This window comes from Ascaphus truei, chromosome 17, assembly GCF_040206685.1.
Source record: "Ascaphus truei isolate aAscTru1 chromosome 17, aAscTru1.hap1, whole genome shotgun sequence".
NCBI lineage: Eukaryota > Metazoa > Chordata > Amphibia > Anura > Ascaphidae > Ascaphus > Ascaphus truei.
The window spans coordinates 44,535,934-44,556,288 of NC_134499.1; the positions used below are offsets into that span (position 1 = coordinate 44,535,934).

The 20,355-nt window shown below is 42.3% G+C and overlaps 1 protein-coding gene and 1 long non-coding RNA gene across 5 annotated transcripts in view; one reads left to right on the forward strand and one right to left on the reverse strand.

The window, feature by feature from the left end:
• STAB1 (stabilin 1) overlaps positions 1 to 20,355 on the reverse strand; it is a 474,288-nt gene that overhangs the window by 135,035 nt on the left and 318,898 nt on the right. For all 4 annotated transcript variants that reach the window (XR_012788655.1, XM_075575004.1, XM_075575003.1 and 1 more), the window contains 3 exons: positions 10,290 to 10,485; positions 8,621 to 8,716; positions 1,601 to 1,646 (listed from right to left, as the gene is read on the reverse strand). Coding sequence is in view for 3 of the 4 variants with exons in the window: in XM_075575004.1 (XP_075431119.1) it covers positions 1,601 to 1,646; positions 8,621 to 8,716; positions 10,290 to 10,485 (338 nt within the window). In the remaining variant the exon portion in view is untranslated. The remainder of the gene's footprint in view (positions 1 to 1,600; positions 1,647 to 8,620; positions 8,717 to 10,289; positions 10,486 to 20,355) is intronic.
• Positions 122 to 9,610, forward strand: LOC142468426 (uncharacterized). The gene is made up of 3 exons (XR_012788656.1): positions 122 to 188; positions 8,951 to 9,026; positions 9,396 to 9,610. It is a non-coding gene; the product is annotated as an uncharacterized LOC142468426 (long non-coding RNA).

The window sequence follows — 20,355 nt, forward strand, 5'->3', positions numbered from 1 at the left end:
TTGGCAGCTTGCAGAGGGTTTGGCTAGAAATAATCAGCTTTTCCTTTTGTCAGGACAGCTCTGAGACAGGGCAGGGGATTGGTCAGGAAGCAGAAGCCAGGCAGTGACTCCTCCCACTGCTTCTGTGAACACAGCTCAACGAACACAGTTGATCCAGGAGGGGGGAAGAATGTGTTTGTAGCTGCAAAGTAAGTGTCTGTCTGCAGAGTTTGTTTGTAGCTGCAGTTTCTGTGTATCTAGTGTGTGTGTGTGTGTAGCTGAAGCGTGTGTCTGCGTGTGTGTGTAGAGCTGCAGTGTGCGTGGTGCTGTTATGTTATATGTGTGTGTACCAGCAGCAGAGTTTGGATTTAGCTACAGAGTTTGTGTGTAGCAGCCGTTTATGTGTAGTATGTGTGTGTGTGTTGCTGTTATTTGTGTGTAGAGCTGCAGCGTGTTCAGGCTTTTCATGTGTGTACAGAGGGGGTGTGTCCTGGAACAGGATTGTTCATTTTCTGTTCCCCCTTGCAACTCTCTGACTGCCAGTTCTTCTTAATTTTAGTTGCATGCTTTCCCTGCTCTGTATCTCCCAGTGCATGTGGAAACTGCTACGTTGACACATCCCCCACTCCACATAGCCAGTAGTTGGTTGCCCTGGCAACCTACCAATCCTCCTAGCTGAGATTGGGTTAACCCACCCCCCTTGTCTCTGCTGACAGTAGTTTGGTCCAGAGACTGTTCCTGTCTCCCAGGAGTCCCACACTTCCATTTCTACATTAGCAGCCTGCGTGAGTACACTTTCTATATACTCCATTGCAAGGCAATCCGTTTGGACCTTCCCCCCATACCAAAGCACGTTCACTTAGAGAAGCACTCTCTCCCCACACAATACCAACTACAAGTACCTTTGATTTCTGTGATTTCTCCAATAAAGTTAAGAAAATATAAAAGGACTTGGTGTGATTTCAAAGGGGGACGAGTTCAGCTATCTGGCCTCATTCATATCCTACTGTACATGTGACCCTGTGGTTCCAGTATAGGGCGGCAGTGTGTGGATATAGATAGCTACAGTGCAAGTGTATATAGAGGTGTCTTAATGTATTTACCATTTTATTTTAATAAAAAATCTATTTAACTATACAAAAGTGTCTATTATTTATGAAATAAGCCTACATTTAGCCTATAATAGCAATAATCCCCTCAGAACATGGCATTACTGGCCAATAATGCCCTGGCTGGGTTAAAGTCCCTCGTCTTCACCTCAGGCCTTCAACTCTTCTGCCAGGGCATTATTGGCCAGTAATGCCCTGTTCTGAGGGGATTATTACTTAAGTAAAGTTTTTTTTGGGGTGGGGCTTCAAGATTTCTAAAGAATAATTGACAATTCTTTAACAATATATTTCGCTTTTCTAAATCTAACTGGGAAATAATTTTTCATTTATCAAATGTAAAAAAAACCACTATAATTTTAAGCATATCCAAAACCAAGAAACCATACGCGTTTGCCTTTAATTTGTTACTGAACTGTAGTCAAGCAGATGTACACATATGTTACAGCTCAAACTTAGCAGAGTATCTAACTTCTCCAATTAGCCTGTATACTTACATGGTTTAATGCACTTACTTGGCGTACAAGCTGCAGGTGTCATTGCACAAATCCTTTTTAATATCTAGAAAAGTAGAATGTCCTTCAGTAAATTAATAGTCACAAATTACAATAATATTTGTTACATTACATACATCATTACAAAAGTATATCTATTTTCCAACTGCAGTCGAACATGCCTTCGTAATTATTATTTAAATACATATATATATATATATCACTATGTTATACAGTGGTATTTGCTAGTTTATATGCCATTCTACGCCTTGCGTTTTGTACTAAACAGACTTGTCACCCTGTGGTTTATCAATTATTCTCCTCATCTGTATCAAATATAAGAAATGTGCTTAGTGTGTTACAAATATTTCATGCTGCTTTCTTAGCTTTCTTAGCTTCTTAGCACAGTGCAGTCAGATGTATTATAAGCTTGGTATTATATATGACAGTAAGATGCATAAATTAAAACAAGTTTCTCACAATACAGTATTTCCTGTATATTATGTATGTATACCTCCTGTATATTATGTATGTATACCTCCTGTATATTATGTATGTATACCTCCTGTATATTATGTATGTATATCTCCTGTATATTATGTATGTATACCTCCTGTATATTATGTATGTATATCTCCTGTATATTATGTATGTATACCTCCTGTATATTATGTATGTATACCTCCTGTATATTATGTATGTATACCTCCTGTATATTATGTATGTATACATCTTAAATATTATCAAAAAAAAGGTAATTGGGGCGCTCCCTGGGATGTGGGTGTGTAATTAAATATAACCACCAATATAGAAATAATACAAGAATTTAACCAGAAAACAATATATGATATATGATTCTGGCCCTTTAGAAATGATTGCAGCTTGACCGAGAGAAGATCATCCCTTGATCTTCTTGGAGCAGCATAGATATGGGATAATGGTCAGCGCAAATTGTGGATCTCCAGATGAAAAAATATATAAAAACAATACAATACAAATTAATATAATAGCTGATATCAGGGAATAAACCCAAAAATGTATATAGCAGTGGGGGGTAGCACTAAATAAATAGGAAATTGCTACTCACACGGCCATGTGTGAGCTTCTTCATTCAGAGAAGCCTTTAGAGTCTGACGTGTAGGCCCTCCTCTCAGCTGGTTCCTCCAATAGACCAAGTATGGATGTAGTGAGCGAGTGGCACCTCTCCCACAGTCCCAAATGAAGGGAATGGGTAGAGCCAGAGTTAACAGATAACAGTGCATTCCCGAAACGCGTGGGAGGAGGTTGTTCTAATTTTTCGTCCTGAGTGTTCATTTTTTAATGTTATTAGAATAATAACAATAATTAGTTGAATAATAATAAAAATAATAAAAATAATTTATTTTTACCTAGTGAGTCCCTGTGCTTTTTGGAGAGGAAGCGGCATCGATCGTCTACCTTTCTTTAACAGATAACACAGTTTATTGTATAATAAAAATATATAGACACGCACTATAAAATGCACAATGCAGCTACGGATCGTTACGACAGGTCCTCTGCTTCCCGCTGAACCCATGCAGGCACGTCCGACTGCGGGACCAGTACCAGGGATACTTGTCGAAAGTTCAGTGACTGCCTGTGTCCAAAACTACGAGCACCGGCAAGGAACAACGCGTTTCGCAAATGAGATTGCTTTATCGGGTTCCTGCCGGCTGCTCGTTTCCTCCAAGTAATATAGGCAACTAGCTTGATTAGCCACATTATTCAATCATCAATAAACACCTAATTGCTGGTCACAAACATACACATAGTAGTCCCATGTAATATATTAAGATGCTTTGAGTTAATACAGTGAATGTAAACTGCTATAAAAGCTCTTGCTAGAATACAGTATCATTTAGAAATCAATTATCTCTTTCTTACACGCCCATCTGATATAATGGTCACATCAAGTGTGTATAACTATGAGAGGGGAAAAATAAGTTCAAACTGAACGAAAAGCCTTCTTTCTGTGTGTTGTAGAAACAGGAGGCTAAAAACGAAATGCCGTCCATGTTTTCTGGCGTTATAATACCACATCTAAAGGGGCATTTTGACCCCACAATTGGTGATGGACCGTTGTACATATAATTGTGTTAAATGTAATGGTGATATATATGGATGTAATAAACAGTTTAAACCTGATACATAAATAGAGCGGCTCCCTCTTGTGGTGAACTTGTATATCAAACTGGGGACATAACTGTGAGGAATCCACTCCTGGCTTTTCTTGTAGCCTTGCAGGGTGCTGTTGTTCTCACTAAATTCCCTCTTTGCAACCAACAACAGCTGTGCGGGCTTTCACTGCAAGTTAGCCTTATACTCAGTCATTGGAGCAGTGCCCTCACACCCTCCTCCTGAGATTGGCCCGCTGGCCTTTAAGTACTGCATTCCCACAATCCCTCTCGGCCGAGCATAATCCTTCTCTGGATGTTACTGTCTCTGCCACAAGCTGCCTGGCTTGTCTCCTTGTGTACTAACCTCTCTACTCTCGTTAGTAGCTCCTGAGTTCCTGAGGCCTGCTGCTACATTCCATGCAGAGGCCTGAGTATCCTGTGGCCTGATGCTAATCTCCATGCAGAGGCCTGTGTTTCCTGAGTATTTTGAGGTCTGCTGCTACTCCACGCAGAGGCCTGATCCTGACTCCTGTGCTGAAGCGTTGTTTAGCCAGCACTCGTTCCTGTTACCTGCTGCATTCTCCCCTAGCAGAAGTTACCATTTGTTTCCTGAGGTCTGCTGCTATTCTACACTCAGAGGCCTGCTTTGGACTTCTGTGCTGAAGCATTGGTTTTCCCCGACGCTGCCCCGCGGTGTACTTTGGCCAGCCTGCTGTCTCCCCCTGCTGAGACCGGCATTATGGGCCGAGCTCGCTCCTCGCGCAGAGGCCACTCCCGCGCTCACGCTCCTAAGCTGAAGAAGGGAACTTCTGACTTCCTGTTGCTGAACTCCTGCTTGAATAACGACAATGCTGCCTTCTCCAATCCCGACCCTGCTATGTACGACTACGAACTGCGCACTCCGGATCAGTCTGCGCGGACTAAGGTCGGTGATTATATAACCCCACCTCAGCCCCGCGGTCCGGTCCCGGTGTGTGGCGAGCACAATCTTAACAATAACATCACAATGTCCCTATTTGGTGTTAGCACTCGCATTTTGGTATCTCTTCTTCTCTCTCTTCTTATATGCGAGTGCTAACACCAAATAGGGACATTGTGATGTTATGTCCCCACTTTGAGATACGAGTTCACCACAAGAGGGAGCCACTCCTATATGTATCAGGTTTACACTGTATATTACATCCATATATATCACCATTACATTTAACACAAATATATGTACCACAGTCCATCACCATTTGTGGGGTCAAAATGCCCCTTTAGATGTGGTATTATAACTCCAGAAAACATGGGTGGCATTTCGTTCTTAGCCTTCTATTTCTACAACACACAGAAAGAAGGCTTTTCGTTCAGTTTGGAACATATATGGGAAAAATGGGTGCTCTAAAAATCCCGGAACCAAAGTACAAATAAGTCCAGCTTATGAAGAGACATAAACTTCTATGGGCGTGGGTAAGCTGCTGGGTGAGGTACTAATTCCAATGAACCTGTAAATATCTTCCTGAAGGAAAGAGTGGATGGAAGATGAACCCCCTCCACTGTGCCTCATTGGAGACAATAATGAATAAAGTTCTGAAAAGCACTCACCCAAATATGTAGCCCTTGTTGCGAATCCAGAAATTCTTCTTATATCTTGCCCACTCTTAGCACCAAATGAAGTCTCTTAGTGGCGTGTCCAGCAGCCAATGAAGGTCAACAAGCTAGAAAAAAATGTGCAAATAGCACACAGCAGTGCTCTGCCAGGAATAAGGAATACAGGTAAGGAGGGTCCTAACCCCTTGTTTGTCCATTTGATTGGGCAATAAATCCTCAATTACTTTTTATCCACCCGTATTCCTTATTCCTGGCAGTGCGCTGCTGTGTGCTATTTGCACATTTTTTGCTAGCTTTTCGTTCAGTTTGAACTTATTTTTCCCCTCTCATAGTTATGCACACTTGATGTGACCATTATATCAGATGGGCGTGTAAGAAAGAGATAATTGATTGCTAAATGATACTGTATTCTAGCAAGAGCTTTATAGCAGTTTACATTCACTGTATAAACTCAATTAATATATTACGTGGGACTACTATGTTTATGTTTGTGACCAGCAATTATGTTTTTATTGATGATTGAATAATATGGCTAATCAAGCTAGTTGCCTATTTTACTTGGAGGAAACGAGCAGCCGGCAGGAACCCGAAGAAGCAATCTCATTTGCGAAACGCGTTGTTCCTTGCCGGTGCTCGTAGTTTTGGACACAGGCAGCCACCGTACTTTCGACAAGGATCCCTAGTACTGATCCCGCAGTCGGACCCGTCCGTGGGAGTTCCCCGGGAAGCAGAGGACCTGTTGTAACGATCCGTAGCTGCACTGTGCATTTTATAGTGTGAGTGTCTATATATTTTTATTATACAATAAACGGTGTTATCTGTTAACTCTGGCTCTACCCATTCCCTTCATTTGGGACTGCGGGAGAGGTGCCACTCGCTCACTACATCCATACTTGGTCTATTGGAGGAACCAGCTGAGAGGAGGGCCTACACGTCAGACTCTAAAGGCTTCTCTGAACGAAGGGGCTCACACATGGCCGTGTGAGTAGCAATTTCCTATTTATTTAGTGCCAACTCCCCTCCCCCCCCACCCACTGCTATATACGTTGTTGGGATTATTCCCTAATATCAGCTATTGTATTCATTTGCATTGTATTGTTTTTATATATTTTTTCATCTGAGATCCACAATTTGCGCTGACCATTATCCCATACCTATCATGTATATTATGTATGTATATCCAGGGTCGCCAACAGGGTGGGCCTGCCAGGGTTGGCATCCCGGGCCCAGTGGTCAGGGGGCCCAGCCGCCCGGGCCCCCTGCACGGCTTTGCCCATTTAAATAAAAAAAAATGTGTCAGAAAAAAAAATGTCGGTGATCCCCGTGCGCATGAGCAGAGCAGAGAACTCGGCGCACGGGGAAGGATGGTGTCCGGTCTGCTGGCTGGTGTCCGGTCTGCTGGCTGCCCGCTCCCAATGTGGGATGGAGGAGAAACACCGTGGCGATCGCCCGCCAACCCAGCTCCCCCCGCACCAGCCGTCTGCCCCGGGCAGCAGCCTGAAGGGAACAGGAGCCGGGGGAGAGGGGGAATGCTCCTGCGGGGATTAGCCCGCCAGTCTTGCCCCCACTCAGCCTACCTCCTGCACGCACCCCCCCCCCCCAGCCTACCTTCCGCCCCACTCTCCCCGAGCCTGCCTCCTGCTCCGGCCAGCAGCCATGGGATCGGGGGCAAGGGGGAAGCGAGACAAAAACAATGGATGAAGCATCTGGTGGGCAGGGAAACAGGAAGCAGCACCCACCCGATCAAGGTCACTCACCCACCCAGGCAGTCACTCATCCACTCAAGGCAGTCACTCACCCACCGAAGCAGTCACTCACCCACCCACCCACAAAGTCACTCACCCACCCAAGAAGTCATTCAGTCACCCACCCAACCTCCCACCCACAAAGGCACTCAGTCACCCACCCATGCAGTCACCCACCCAGGCAGTCACCCTCCCAGACAGTCACTTAGTCACCCACCCAGGCAGTAACTCACCCACCAAGGCAGTCACTCAGCCACCCACCCACTCACCCACCCTGGCAGTCACTCATTCACCCACCCAGTCACTCACACACCCACCCAGGCAGTCAGTCACCCACCCACCCACGCTGGAAGGCAGTCAGGCAGCCACACACCCAGGCAGGCAGTCAGTCAGTCACCAAGGCAGATAGTCAGTCACCCACCCACCCAGGCAGTCAGTCACCCATACTTAACCCCCCCAGCCCATACTGAATCCCCCCGGGCCTTTTGTCACATTGGATGTAGCATTGGGTATCTTCTGTATGTCTTTTGTTGAAAATATTAAAATAAACAGATTGCATTGTAATGTTTTTTTTCGTATTTCAATAAGAAGAAAACAGTTAAGTAAAAGTTGCGCGCTAAAAAAATGTTTTTCCGTGGTAGGGGCGCTATGGGTGGGGGGAGAGGGGGGCGTTCTCCTTTCATTTGTCCTGGGCCCCATGATTTCTGTTGGCAGCCCTGTGTATATTTCCTGTATATTAAGCATGCCCTCCTATTGCTTAATGCTAACTTTACTGCCTCTGAAATGGATGAAACTGGTCTTAAGATCATTGTTAGATCCTTGTACTACCTACAATGTTGTTACATTTGGATTATATCCTATGTATATACCACTTTATTTTTCATACAAACTGTTGAAAGGAAGTCACTCACCCACCCACTACGTCACAGCTCCTGGAGTGCCAGACCCCATGCCATGGTGGCTGCGTCATGGGACACGCAAAGGGTTCATATATCACAACGCATTAGTAATATTAAATGTTGTACAAATCTACATTTTAAATTTATATTGTACTTCAAATCGACTATCAATAAAATATTAAAGCAGCAATTCCCCCTACTCTGAATGGGGCCGAGCTGAACCACACTATTCTCTGCTCCGGGACCAATCAGTTTCAGTGAAATTGACCTCTGTATTTGCTGCTCATTTTTTCCCTTTTGATAAATCAATATGGCTGCAGGTTCAGCTTGGCTAATTGGAAGCTGTAATGTAATCGTGGCGTGACATTACAGCTTCCTATTGGTTAACCCCGGCAGTTCACCTCAAAATATAAAGCTACATTTCCCATAGGTGGGTAGGGGAGTCCCTGGGGCTAAGAATAGAATGGTTCAGTTTTGGAGTACCTCTCCTTTCAGATAAATAAAATATAAAAATTGGGGAAGCGGGAAATGTTGCTGTATTAATAATAATAAAAATTGCTGCCCTAACCTTTTTAACGCAAATTTCAGCTTCTGTCACCCAGATTGGCAGAGTTACAGATCATATTGTACTGTATGTATTGCATAAAAGAATTGCAGTAATACACTTACCCCTCTCACAAGTATAGCTGCTCCAGCCTTTGTCGCACTGACAGTATCCATCCCCATATAATCCATCATTACATCTCCCATGAACACATTCACACTCTGTGCCAAAATACAATTGTATTATCAATGCATACTGAACATGAGCAAATAAATACATAAAGATAAAAAGATTACCCTCTTTTTTTCAGAGGGGTGTAAGAAAGAAAAACAAAGGAGCATATGAATAAGAAAAAGTGCAATTTGTTTCAAAACACGCAGCAAATATATGCATCAATTTGCACAATCAGCATATTAATGAAGCTTGTTAATCTTGTTTCTTATATTTTGATGCAGAACTCTTAGTAGCAGCGATTAACGCCACCTTTTCCTGGCGAATTCATTTGATGCAGAGGGAGGAAAACTGCTCAAGGTATAGGCGCAGCTTTATCTTATTATATTATTTGTAGCTTCCTCCCCTCCTATAATCACTCCCCAAAATTCTCATGTTAGAAATGTAGAGATGGACAAGTTTGTGGGTTTAAAATCCAAATTTTACAAATGTAAAGGTTTCTTCATATGTTCGCGTCGAATATTCAAAATTCAAGCCAACAACAAAAAAAGGCTAAACCTTTGAAAAAAAATTTACTATTTTATTTTTGTATTTTTAAACCTTTTTTTTTTAATCTAACTTTTGCAAAAGAGTTAAAATGGTGAAAACAAATGTCTGTTTATTTTGAAGATTTTTTTACCATAACTTAAAAAATTCAAAAACAAAACATGTTTTTTTTTTTTTTCTTAGAACCAATACAAAAACACCAGTGAAAATGCCTACTGTTAATTTTCACTAGTTTTGGAGTAATGCTCCACTCTGATATCTTCCAAAGATATTTAAAAAAAAAAAAAAAACAGAAAGAAAGAGTACAGAACGATTGGCAGTTGTTAGAGAAATGGAGAGGAACATTTCTGTGCCCAGGACATACGTGAAAACGAGAGGTAACTCTCAATGTATTACTTCCTAGTAAAATATTTTATAAAATAAATAAATACATTTCAATATGTGTAACAAGTCCTTTTGGTGCCTATTGCCTTATTGCTGTATAGATTATTGGTGGGCATTTACTAAATGGCAATAAATGTCCTACATTACCGTGCTGTGCATAACAAGCCCATAAAGGAATTTTGTACGACACTGCCCTTTACTAAAACCCAAAGATTGTCTAATGACATAAAACCACATATCACCTTTTAAGTTTAGTGAGGATTATTTATCCCAAACTCTGTGTTGCAAAACTGTGGGAATAGGGATGCGCACAGCAGCATAGCATTTCCAAAATGAATCATTGATGCAAGCAAAATGATTTCTTACTGAAGCTCTAAATACATAATGTCTGGATTACTTGGTGAGGGGAAGCAGATAGCACCAGATATACAGTTTCGCAGAAATATACTCACTTAGACCTCATGTGATGCTAAATTATAGTTGTTTAATGTCTAAGCTCTTCGGATTTTTTGATGTTTATAGAGGGAAAAACCCAAGGAAAGAATTTGATACACCCTATTATAACACAGTCATCATGTAACACCTCATTTAACAACTCCACAAAACTCAGACTAATTCTAGAGGCAACAAAACAGTCCAAACTGATAGAAAATGATGAGGCCATCATACATGTCAATGAGCTTTTAAGGTCACCTGATTTACAGTCTGTCCCAAATCTTCCAGGCTCACATGTTTCGCAAGCTGTGCCATGAAAACCTTCTTTACAAATACATTCTCCACTGCCAGCACTTCCATCCTGGCAATCACCATTATTCGAACACCAGTTACCGGGCCCCCCCTGACACATTAGACACTGGTGTCCAAAGTATCCTTTACAGCATTCAGGCAGCTGGAATAGGGATGGAAAGATTTCATACATCAATCATCAACAGTTTTGCTTTTAAAGGAGATGCGTTTTTATCAGCATTAGTATGATGTAGTGAACAAATATATGTTCTTTATAGATGCAGTCATAAATATATGTCTGAGGCATCAAGAGCCATATTTATTAAGCAGTTGGCAGAATTGTGAATTTAATTGCACTAGTCATTGCAACACCTCACCATTAAATATACAATTCTTAATACTTTTTGTTAGGGATTTGCTAATTGACTAACATTATTGATACAATGCTGCAGTATATGAAATGTTGCAGTGACCAGGGGAATTGAATCCACAATTTTTAGAATCCCTAAAAATATTATTTTGCATAATTACTTCTCCAAAATAGGAAGTAACTAAAGGATTTCACAATACAATATATGATGAGCATGAAAAAGAACAGATAATACTGTACTGTACAAACATTTTTCGTTTAAGTACAAAGTGAATTTACAGTACATAGTAACATAGTAGATAAGGTTGAAAAGAGACATTTGTTCATCTAATTGTACCTATGTCCAAATTAATTCGCAGAGATATTCACCCTGCATTTATAGTTATACTGCCGCATGTGTGTGCCTATGACATACAGATGTAACATGCTTTATTGCTCCCTTTTAACAGTATATGGTGGGATGTGTTGTGATATTCTGCACCTGCGGAAACTGTATGATACTGCTGCGGCCAAGTTTATTCGAGCATTTGCCCGTTCTTGGCCGCAGCAGTAGCCTGGCGCGCGCCCGAGGGTGACGTGCGCGCGCCGAAGCAGCGGAAGAGCGCCCTCCGATCGGGGCGCTCTCCCTACCGCTGCCGGGTCCGCCGGGTCCCCCGGAACCCCCTGCCGCCGTCCCGCGATCGTGGGACACCAGGGCTCCCTCGGGGAGCCCTGGACGCGCGTGCAGGGGGCGCAGGCTCCCGAAGACGCGTGACCGCGCGTCTATGACGTGCGGCACGCCGAGGGGCGGCCACTAGCAAGCCGGGAAATCTCCCGGCTTGCGGTACCGGCCACACTTTAATAAAGTGTGTCGGTAGTGTATACTGGGTTATAATGAGATGTGTTATGTTATCTACGGAGCCAATGAAGCCTGCTACATGTGTGTGTATGTACAGTTTGTATGTATATATATATATATATATATATATATATATATATATATATAGTGTTCGACAAACCTATACATTTGCACGCCCCGGGCGAGTGGATTTAACATCGTGGCGAGCTCCTATTGGCCCAAGTAGCACACATTTGGTATTAGGTGGCGAGTAGATTTTTTTGTTCGGCGAGTAGATTTTTTGGTGATTTGTCGACCACTGTATATATATATATATATATAAAAGAGAGAGGAGAGCGCACGCCCCATAGTATAAAACCGTATATTTAATGATGGGAAAGGGGGGGAGGGGGAAGAAAATGCCTCACAAGGGTACAAGAATTAAAAGCGTTTTGTGAAATATCACCACCATCCGGTATCTGCAGTAGGTTCAAGAGTCCATCAGTCTCACAGAGATGAAGGGGCAGTGATCCGTCAGGATTTCCAAGGTGCCTCGGATATTACACAGCAAAAGACAATCAATCGCTTTCTGTGCAGCTTGAAGCGTCTGAGTAGGGGCATCTTTCTTTTCTTCCACTATTCTTGGGATACGTCTGTGAGTTGCCTTAAACTGCAGCATATCTCTTTCATCAAATGCAGACTCTGAGGTTAAATTTTCATTCTTAATTCCTTCTGCAACTTCCACAGTAATGCCTCCCTTCTTTTTCTTCTTCTTCCTTGCTTTGAGAAGCTCTGAAGAATCAGTGGTACTGTGTTCACATTTACTGCTCAAGACTGTTCGAGTGGGAGCCATAATTTCAGACATGGGGAAACCACACTTCCCAAGAAACCAGTAAAGAGGAAATGTGTTTTTAAAGCAGAAGCATTAGAATGAACAACAGGAATATTAGACACAGAGAGACACAAGATAGGAGAGCTGACCTTTTGAGACTTTAGCATCAGTCACAGAGATTTATAAATGCAAGGAAAAAACATAGACAGAGAAACCTGTAGTTATATCTGAAACTTTAGAAATTAGGCGTAGGGATATCATACAGACAGAGAAAACCTGCAGTTTAAATCTGAAGCTTTAGATATCAGGCATAAAAATATCATAAACAGCAGGAAACTAATACAGAGAAAACTTGCAGTCAGATCTGAAACGTTTGACATCAGACATAGGAATATCAGACAGAGAACCTTGCAGTTAAATCTGAAACCCTTGATATCAGGCATAGGGATATCACAAGTTACAGAGAAACAAACTTTAGGGGAACTTGCAGGTTAACCTGAAACCTTAGAACCAATCATAGGAAGAACTACAGATTGCTGTGATTTTTCCTGCATGCAGTAACAAAATAATGGAAGCACTCTTGTCTTTTGAAATGGGAACCCTGTGAACAGCAGTGGTCCAACCAGGGATGAAGAGACAAGCCTTGTCCAGAAAATGAAAAGTCAGAGTCTTAAAAGGTGGCAACAGGTACTGCAAGGGTTAACCCAGGCACTGCACAAGAAGAAAAATCTCAAAGAAAGCTGCAATAGTCTCTGCAGCAACAGTTCTAGTCTCTGCAAAAATGTTTTTTCGTTATGAACGCAATAATTCTTGCAGAACACTTAGCAGCAAAAAACCTTCCCAACTGGGATTTTCCAAAAAAGAAATGCAAGTACTTATCTTCAACCATGCGGATATGGTCTGCTGCAGCAGGCAGGAAAGGGTGCAGGCAGAAGAAGAATCTGTTCCAGCGAGATCCAGAAGTGGCCTTTGCTTTCTGTCACGGGAGACTCCTGTGGCGGGTAGGATCTCGGTGGCCGGAACAGCACGAGCATAGTAGGGGTCACAAGCAGGGGTCCGAGGCAAGCGGCAGGTAGCGAAGTCAGGTAACAAGCAGGGGTCTGAGGCAGGCAGCAGGTAGCGAAGTCAGGTAACAAGCAGGGGTCCGAGGCAGGCGGCAGGTAGCGAAGTCAGGTAACAAGCAGAGGTCGGCAACGAGGAGACTGGAACAGGACAGGCGGGGCAGGACAGGGACTGAGAACAGGGAGCAGGGACTGAGACCGGGGAGCAGGAACAAACAGGGACAAACCAGATTACTAGCAAGGGCTTTTACTGTGAACAGACTCAAATAGAGGTACAGGAACAGATCAGGAATCAAAGACAGAGGCATGTGCATACTGTAGGAGTCTGACTTGAAGCAAAGGCAATTGAACAAACCAGGAAGCAGAAGCTTTAAAGGACAGAGACAGGAGCAACAAGAAGACAGACAGGCAGACAGAGGAACCCAGAGGAAACAGAAGACAGCAGCACACCCAGTGGACAAAGAAGAACTATGGCTAAGCAGGAGTTCTAGGCGATCCTGACAGTGGATAAGAATTGAGGCAAGCAGGATAATTACAAGCAATTTTGATAGGGTGTGAGAAAACCCATGTCCGCATTAAGTCCTTTGGTTTTGGTGTCAAAGAGTCTTATCATTCTGAGTTCAAATGTTTTCCGTTCTTGGGTGCTTTTAAACATTCCATTGAGGATTTTGATTTTTAAATCATTTATGGAATGATCTGGTTGTGAAAAGTGATGTCCCAAAGGTGAGCAGTATCTTCTTTCTTTGTGATGGAGTATAGAGTGTCTGTTTGTGTGACACTGTACTCATCACCTTGTGCCTGTCTGCCTGAACCCTGCTGCCTGACCCTGTCTGGATTCTACTCTGTGATACTCTCCTGCACTGACCTTGGCTTTGGATACGACTACTCTACTCTCTCTTGCACTGTCCCTGGCTTTGGAACCACTACGGCGCGGCTCTCTCTTGCACTGACCATGGCTCTGGCTCTATGACTATTCTATGCTCTCCAATCCTGACTCTGGCTACGTACCCCAACGATCCGCAACTCTATACTCCAAGACCCAGCAAGTACATCATTTACGCTGTCTTCTATTACCCTGATCCGGCGTGCAAGACTATCCTACCCTCTAGACGTGCCCTCGCGGTTGTGGTTGGCATTCTATTCAATACCCTACCTCAGCCACGCGGTCGCGTCTCGTTTGTGGTGAGCTACGCGTTACATACACACAGTACAATACTTTTACACATGCCCCCTTCCTGTACTGCTGCAGCTCTGAAAAGAAAAGAAAAAATGAGTGCAGTAAAGTGCATTTAAGGCATTGCGAACAGTATATCACTATATTGGACAAACGATATACAGTATAACTACTGTATAACTGTAAAACTACTGTAGGCCGCCGCACTACTGTAAGTCACTTATTTATACTGTATACAGTATACTGTACTGTAACTATATACTGTATAACTATAACTATACTACTGTAGGTTGTAGTGGATTTCATACTGTGTATACCGTACAGTAGAAAGTGGAGAGAAAGGGCTGACATAAAATGGTTATTTTGAGTGCCATACTTACCTGTATCATACTTACTGTACCTGTACTTACCATACTATAGTACAGTACCTTACTACTTTCCTGTGGCCTGCCCATTACGCTGTAAAAGAATAGGCAACACGGTCAAAATATGATCGATATATTTATTGCATCTTTGTACGGTGAGTATGTTGTTCCAGAAACTCATTTCTTTTGCTAACTCATCCTTTCTGGACGGTTTCACCACTTTTCTGATATAATCCTTCAACTGATGCCATACCAATTCAATGGGATTCAAGTCTGGGGATCTTGAATTGGAGGGGGGAAAAAAAGGTGAATTGGTTAAAGAGATATACTGTAAACATTGTAAAACAATTGAGAAACTGTTATCGAACTTACTCCGGTGGCGTCTTAACCCAGTTGATACTGCTGGCAAGAATATGGGTAGAAGACGCAATGTGTTTCGGGTCATTGTCCTGGAAGAAACGGTGACCAGATGGGAAATCCCGCGTAATGTATTCAACAATCTCGGGCACTATTTTCTCTTGGAAAAATACTTTATCCATGATTCCTGGAACAAGAAAATAAAAATGTAATATTAGGGTACTAAATACTGTACACAACAGCTGTATAGTGCATAAGGCCACAGCATGGGTATTTGTGCATTATTTTACCCTCAAAGATGATGATGCATCCTGGTCCAAGTCTAAAGATCGCACCCCACACAGGACGTGGCTTCAGAGATAGGCGTCCTTTTTTGGAGAATGCAAAAGTGGCAAATCTCTCAAGCGATACAGTTGTCTCGTCAGTAAAGATAACATCCTGAAAAGTCTTGCCACTTTCGATCAATGCCCGTGCCTGGTCCACTCTTTTGATCTTGTTGGCATCCCTTATCATAGTATACAGTCTGTAATGACAAGGAATAATTTTACAGGTACAGTAAAACCACACTTTTACCTACGGCCCAGTACTAACTACAGCACATCACTCTGTATACAGTACTAACTACAGCACATCACTCTGTATACAGTACTATTGCAATATACTGAACTATATTACTACTGTAACCAGAAAAAAAAAGAAAAGCAGCGCACTGCCGGGGAACTATGTGGTAAAATGTAAGTTGCTTTATTCAAAAATAATTATTGTCGGGGGTATTACTACTGTATACTGTAGTTTATTTAGTACTATATGCAATATACAGTACTGTACTTTGTTACAATAAGAAACTTACCTTACACGTCCATATTTCCATCCCAATTTGCGTCTCACCTGCCGGATGCTGGTCTCAGAAGCTGTTATGTTGTGAGTTTTCTCAAGAGCATTCTTGACCCTTGTGCCACACCTCTCATCAATATCTTCACTTATTTGGTCCACCAGAATCTTTGTTGCCCTACAGTGTAAATGAAAACAGAATAATTTGTTACAGTAGACCCCACATTTTCTTTTAAATAAATGTAATACTGACTAACCTTAAAACTTGCCCAACAAATCAAGCAACCCAATAGCCTGCACGGATGGTACTGTCCCACACTCAGTCACTCCTACCACCCATTGTGACCAAGCACTGCCATCTACAGCACTTATTCCCTCTTATTACCTCTTATATTGTAAGCTCTTCGGGGCAGGGATTTCCTTTCCTATTGTCTGATTTTGCTGCACTTATTGCTTATTTGCTGCACTTATTGTATTATTATAATTCCCTGTACTGTATTCTTTGTGAAGCACTGAGTACACTTTTCAAGCTATATAAATAAAGACATACAATACAATATGCAATGCAGTGGGTGTGTGACTGAGATATTTCCATAAGCAGTATGCAAAGTAGACCAAACCTAGCAAAAAGGTGAAGACTATTCCACCTCATACGGTACTATACATGTACAGTATACAGTTGAAATTACAAGTGATTTTAAGAATGTAAAAATTGATAAAATATTAAAAACAGGCATACAGTACAAGACGTTATTAGAGTAATAGAGGACAATTTGTTTTCTCTCAAATAATTGCTAATGCGTTTTACCAGTAATAGTGTAATTATAGTACATACGGTAGCGTATGTACAAAAGTATTGAAAATGAAAACAGCAGCATACTGTATAAGGTTTTCTATAAAGCTCACAATTATTCTATCCTAATCAATAAAAATTGCACTGTCACTAAATTTTTGCCTACTTGAATCAGATTCGCAATGCGCAAGCAACGTTTAAAAAAAAAGAGATATTAGAGGTTCATCCTTTCTTTCCATCCATCCCTCCTTTTGCCTTTTTCCGCTTGATATCAAAGTTTCTTTTCTGGGGGAAAAAAAATGCTATTATTTTCGGTATTGCACATGTGTCAAGTCGTTGCAGCAGTTCAAGCAATATCCTACAGTACAGTTGTGGCTATACGATGAGAACATATTGCAGGACTACATTTTCAATAACTGTGCAAGAATTGAATGAAATAACCCTGAGCAAAGCGATTGATTACAGGAGAACGGACCGATCTGCAGCTTACTGTACTGTAACTAATCACTTGTCTGTGTGCATAATGCACATACTGTATGGTAACTAATCACTTGTCTGTGTGCATAATGCACATACTGTATGGTAACTAATCACTTGTCTGTGTGCATAATGCACATACTGTATGGTAACTAATCACTTGTCTGTGTGCATAATGCACATACTGTATGGTACAGTACAGTATTGTTTTGAAAAAAGGAATATTTTTTTTTAAATATGGCAGCTTGAATTGCAGCTTTAAACTTAATACTGTACTGTATAGTGTAATACAGTATACTGAAGTACATTATATTTACCTTCATTATAGATTTTGCCAAAAGGGTGGTGATGAGCCACTGTCACTCCTGTAGCCTTCATTATAGTTGACAGATGACAGCTGGCCTGCTACACCTGTAGTTGACAGCTGATGAAGGTGGCAATCTTCATGGTACATGCAGCTTGCTGGTACCTGTATGTGAAATCAGGCTCACGATGGAAATTTTGCAGGTATTCCAGCGGGGACAGGTAGCAAGGATTGCCATTCACCAGGTTTTCACTGACGGTCGGACCGTTATTGTAAGCCGGTGCTGGTGCCGGTGCTGGCGCTGTTGCCGGCACATTGCTGGATTGGGATTGACAAATCTTATATGGATTAAACCCAACCTTTCTTCTTTTGAAATTGCCATGATCAAACATACTGTGAAATTCTGGGGCCACACCTCAATACCCGCTTATATCTCCGGCAGGAGGGGCAATGCAAAAAAACCACTGATCGCTACTTAAGGTTTTTCTTCTTGCACGCTTCCAACCATGAACGTCAGGTGAACACTTGTAAAAATCAAAGTTCGAAATTAAAACATCATATATTTCTGCAACAGTCGCCATGTTATCTACTGCATCATTAATTGCAGAACATATTAAAAATGGATAACTACAGTCAGGTTTTTTTATATGTCTGCGGTGTGCACATTATGTCCAGTCCAATCAGCAATTGTGCAAGGATACTGTAGGAATGTAGAAAAAGCACACAGCTTTGAGTTTTATAAGTTTTTAATATGAAGCGCCTACATTTGATAACGTCTTCAGCGTCTTCAAGGACCAAGGTCAAATCACAATGGACCACTGTGCTAGACTTGGTTTTTATCTGGGTTTTTTTACACACCTGCAAATTGACATAGTAGCACAGACAGAACTGTACACATTACAATTCATTAATTTCTGCTAACTGGCGGATACACGAAGAATTGCACCCAAAGAAATCCGAAACCATTAAATTAAACAGATCAACCAAGGGTGCCTGGTAGCGTGATTGCGTCGTGAATGGCGGCGGGAATGCAGAGTTAATATCGCGTGGAATACAGCAGAGCACATGACAACGGCTCCGTGATTTATTCGAATAACTGCCGCTGCAGGTGTAGCAAGCCCATAAATTCACCATCCAGACTCTTGCGTTCTTCTCAAGGATGTCTTATTTCTACCCCCTTTGTATCTAAAGCCCTCTCCCGCCTTAAACCTTTTTCACTGACTGCCCCACACCTCTGGAATGCCATTCCCCTCAGTACTCGACTAGCACCCTCTCTATCCACCTTTAAGACCCACCTTAAGACACACTTGCTTAAAGAAGCATATGAATGGCACTGTGGATATTCTGAACACATGATACATAAAGCTTGGCCCCCTGCAGACGCACCTACCAGAACTCCCTCCTACTGTCTCTGTACGTTCTCCCTACCTACCAATTAGACAGTAAGCTCCTCGGGTCAGGGACTCCTCTTCCTTAATGTTACTTTTATGTCTAGAGAACTTATTCCCATGATCTGTTATTTATATTATCTGTTATGTATTTGATTACCATGTGTATTACTACTGTGAAGCGCTATGTACATTAATGGCGCTATATAAATAAAGACATATATACAATTGTGTGTGTTAGAACGAGGGCCATCTAGTGAAACCGCAATAAATGTCTAACCACATGATAAGACAACATTACTTATTCACTTCAGTAACCACAGGCATATAAATATGTATGGCTATAACTTACTATGGAATAAATAAATGATGAATTTATTAGTAATCCGTGGAGCAGAATGACAGATATAAGAATAAAAAACAATCTGAGGTACACATACAGTAGGAACAATATATCTAATACTATAACACTGTGGCAAATAAAAAAAGTCAAGAATATCGCTAAATTGTTTAGGAGACGCTAGTATTAAAGATACCTGCGCCGGGGGTATTGTGACATTTCCCCAAATTAACCCTTTGGGTGCCCTATTGAACATGAAGGATGTCACAAGGTTAGTAATCTGGTGGTCAAGAAGGCATGAAGAAGGTGGTCATTTTCTAGAAAACTCTACCGTCATATTGTGATGGTCATGTCATAAACATGTGATCACTACACCAGCAATCACAGGGTCACCAGGCCCATGGAACTCAAATGCCACAGGACTTCAGGCACTGTGAACGTCAACAATATTATCAATGTATATATACACTAAAAGCACAACTGGAGTAATGACAGGATAGAACCTTCTTAAACCTTCACTCTAAACCCTTTGGTAAAGGTACCTGTGCCAAATGGTTTAGAGCAGGGGGGCGCAAACTTTTTTCCCTGCGCCCCCCTGCCGGCTGTCCCCTCACTTCCGCGCCCCCCTCCCAACCCCAACTTACCCGCGCTGCGGCGTAATGACGTCACGTTGCCATAGCAACGTGACGTCACATGACCTCGCAGCGTCATTTTGACGCCGCGTTGCCATGGCGACACAGGGAGGAAGCCGCCGGAGCCACGGTAAATTAGGTTTACCGAGGCCCTGCAGCTCCCCCGGCACTTAATTTAAGTGCCTTCGGGAAGCGGGCGGGGCCTCTGTAAACCCCGCGCCCCCCGTCGGCAGTGTCGCGCCCCCCCTGGGGGTCGCGCCCCACAGTTTGCGCACCGCTGGTTTAGAGTGCC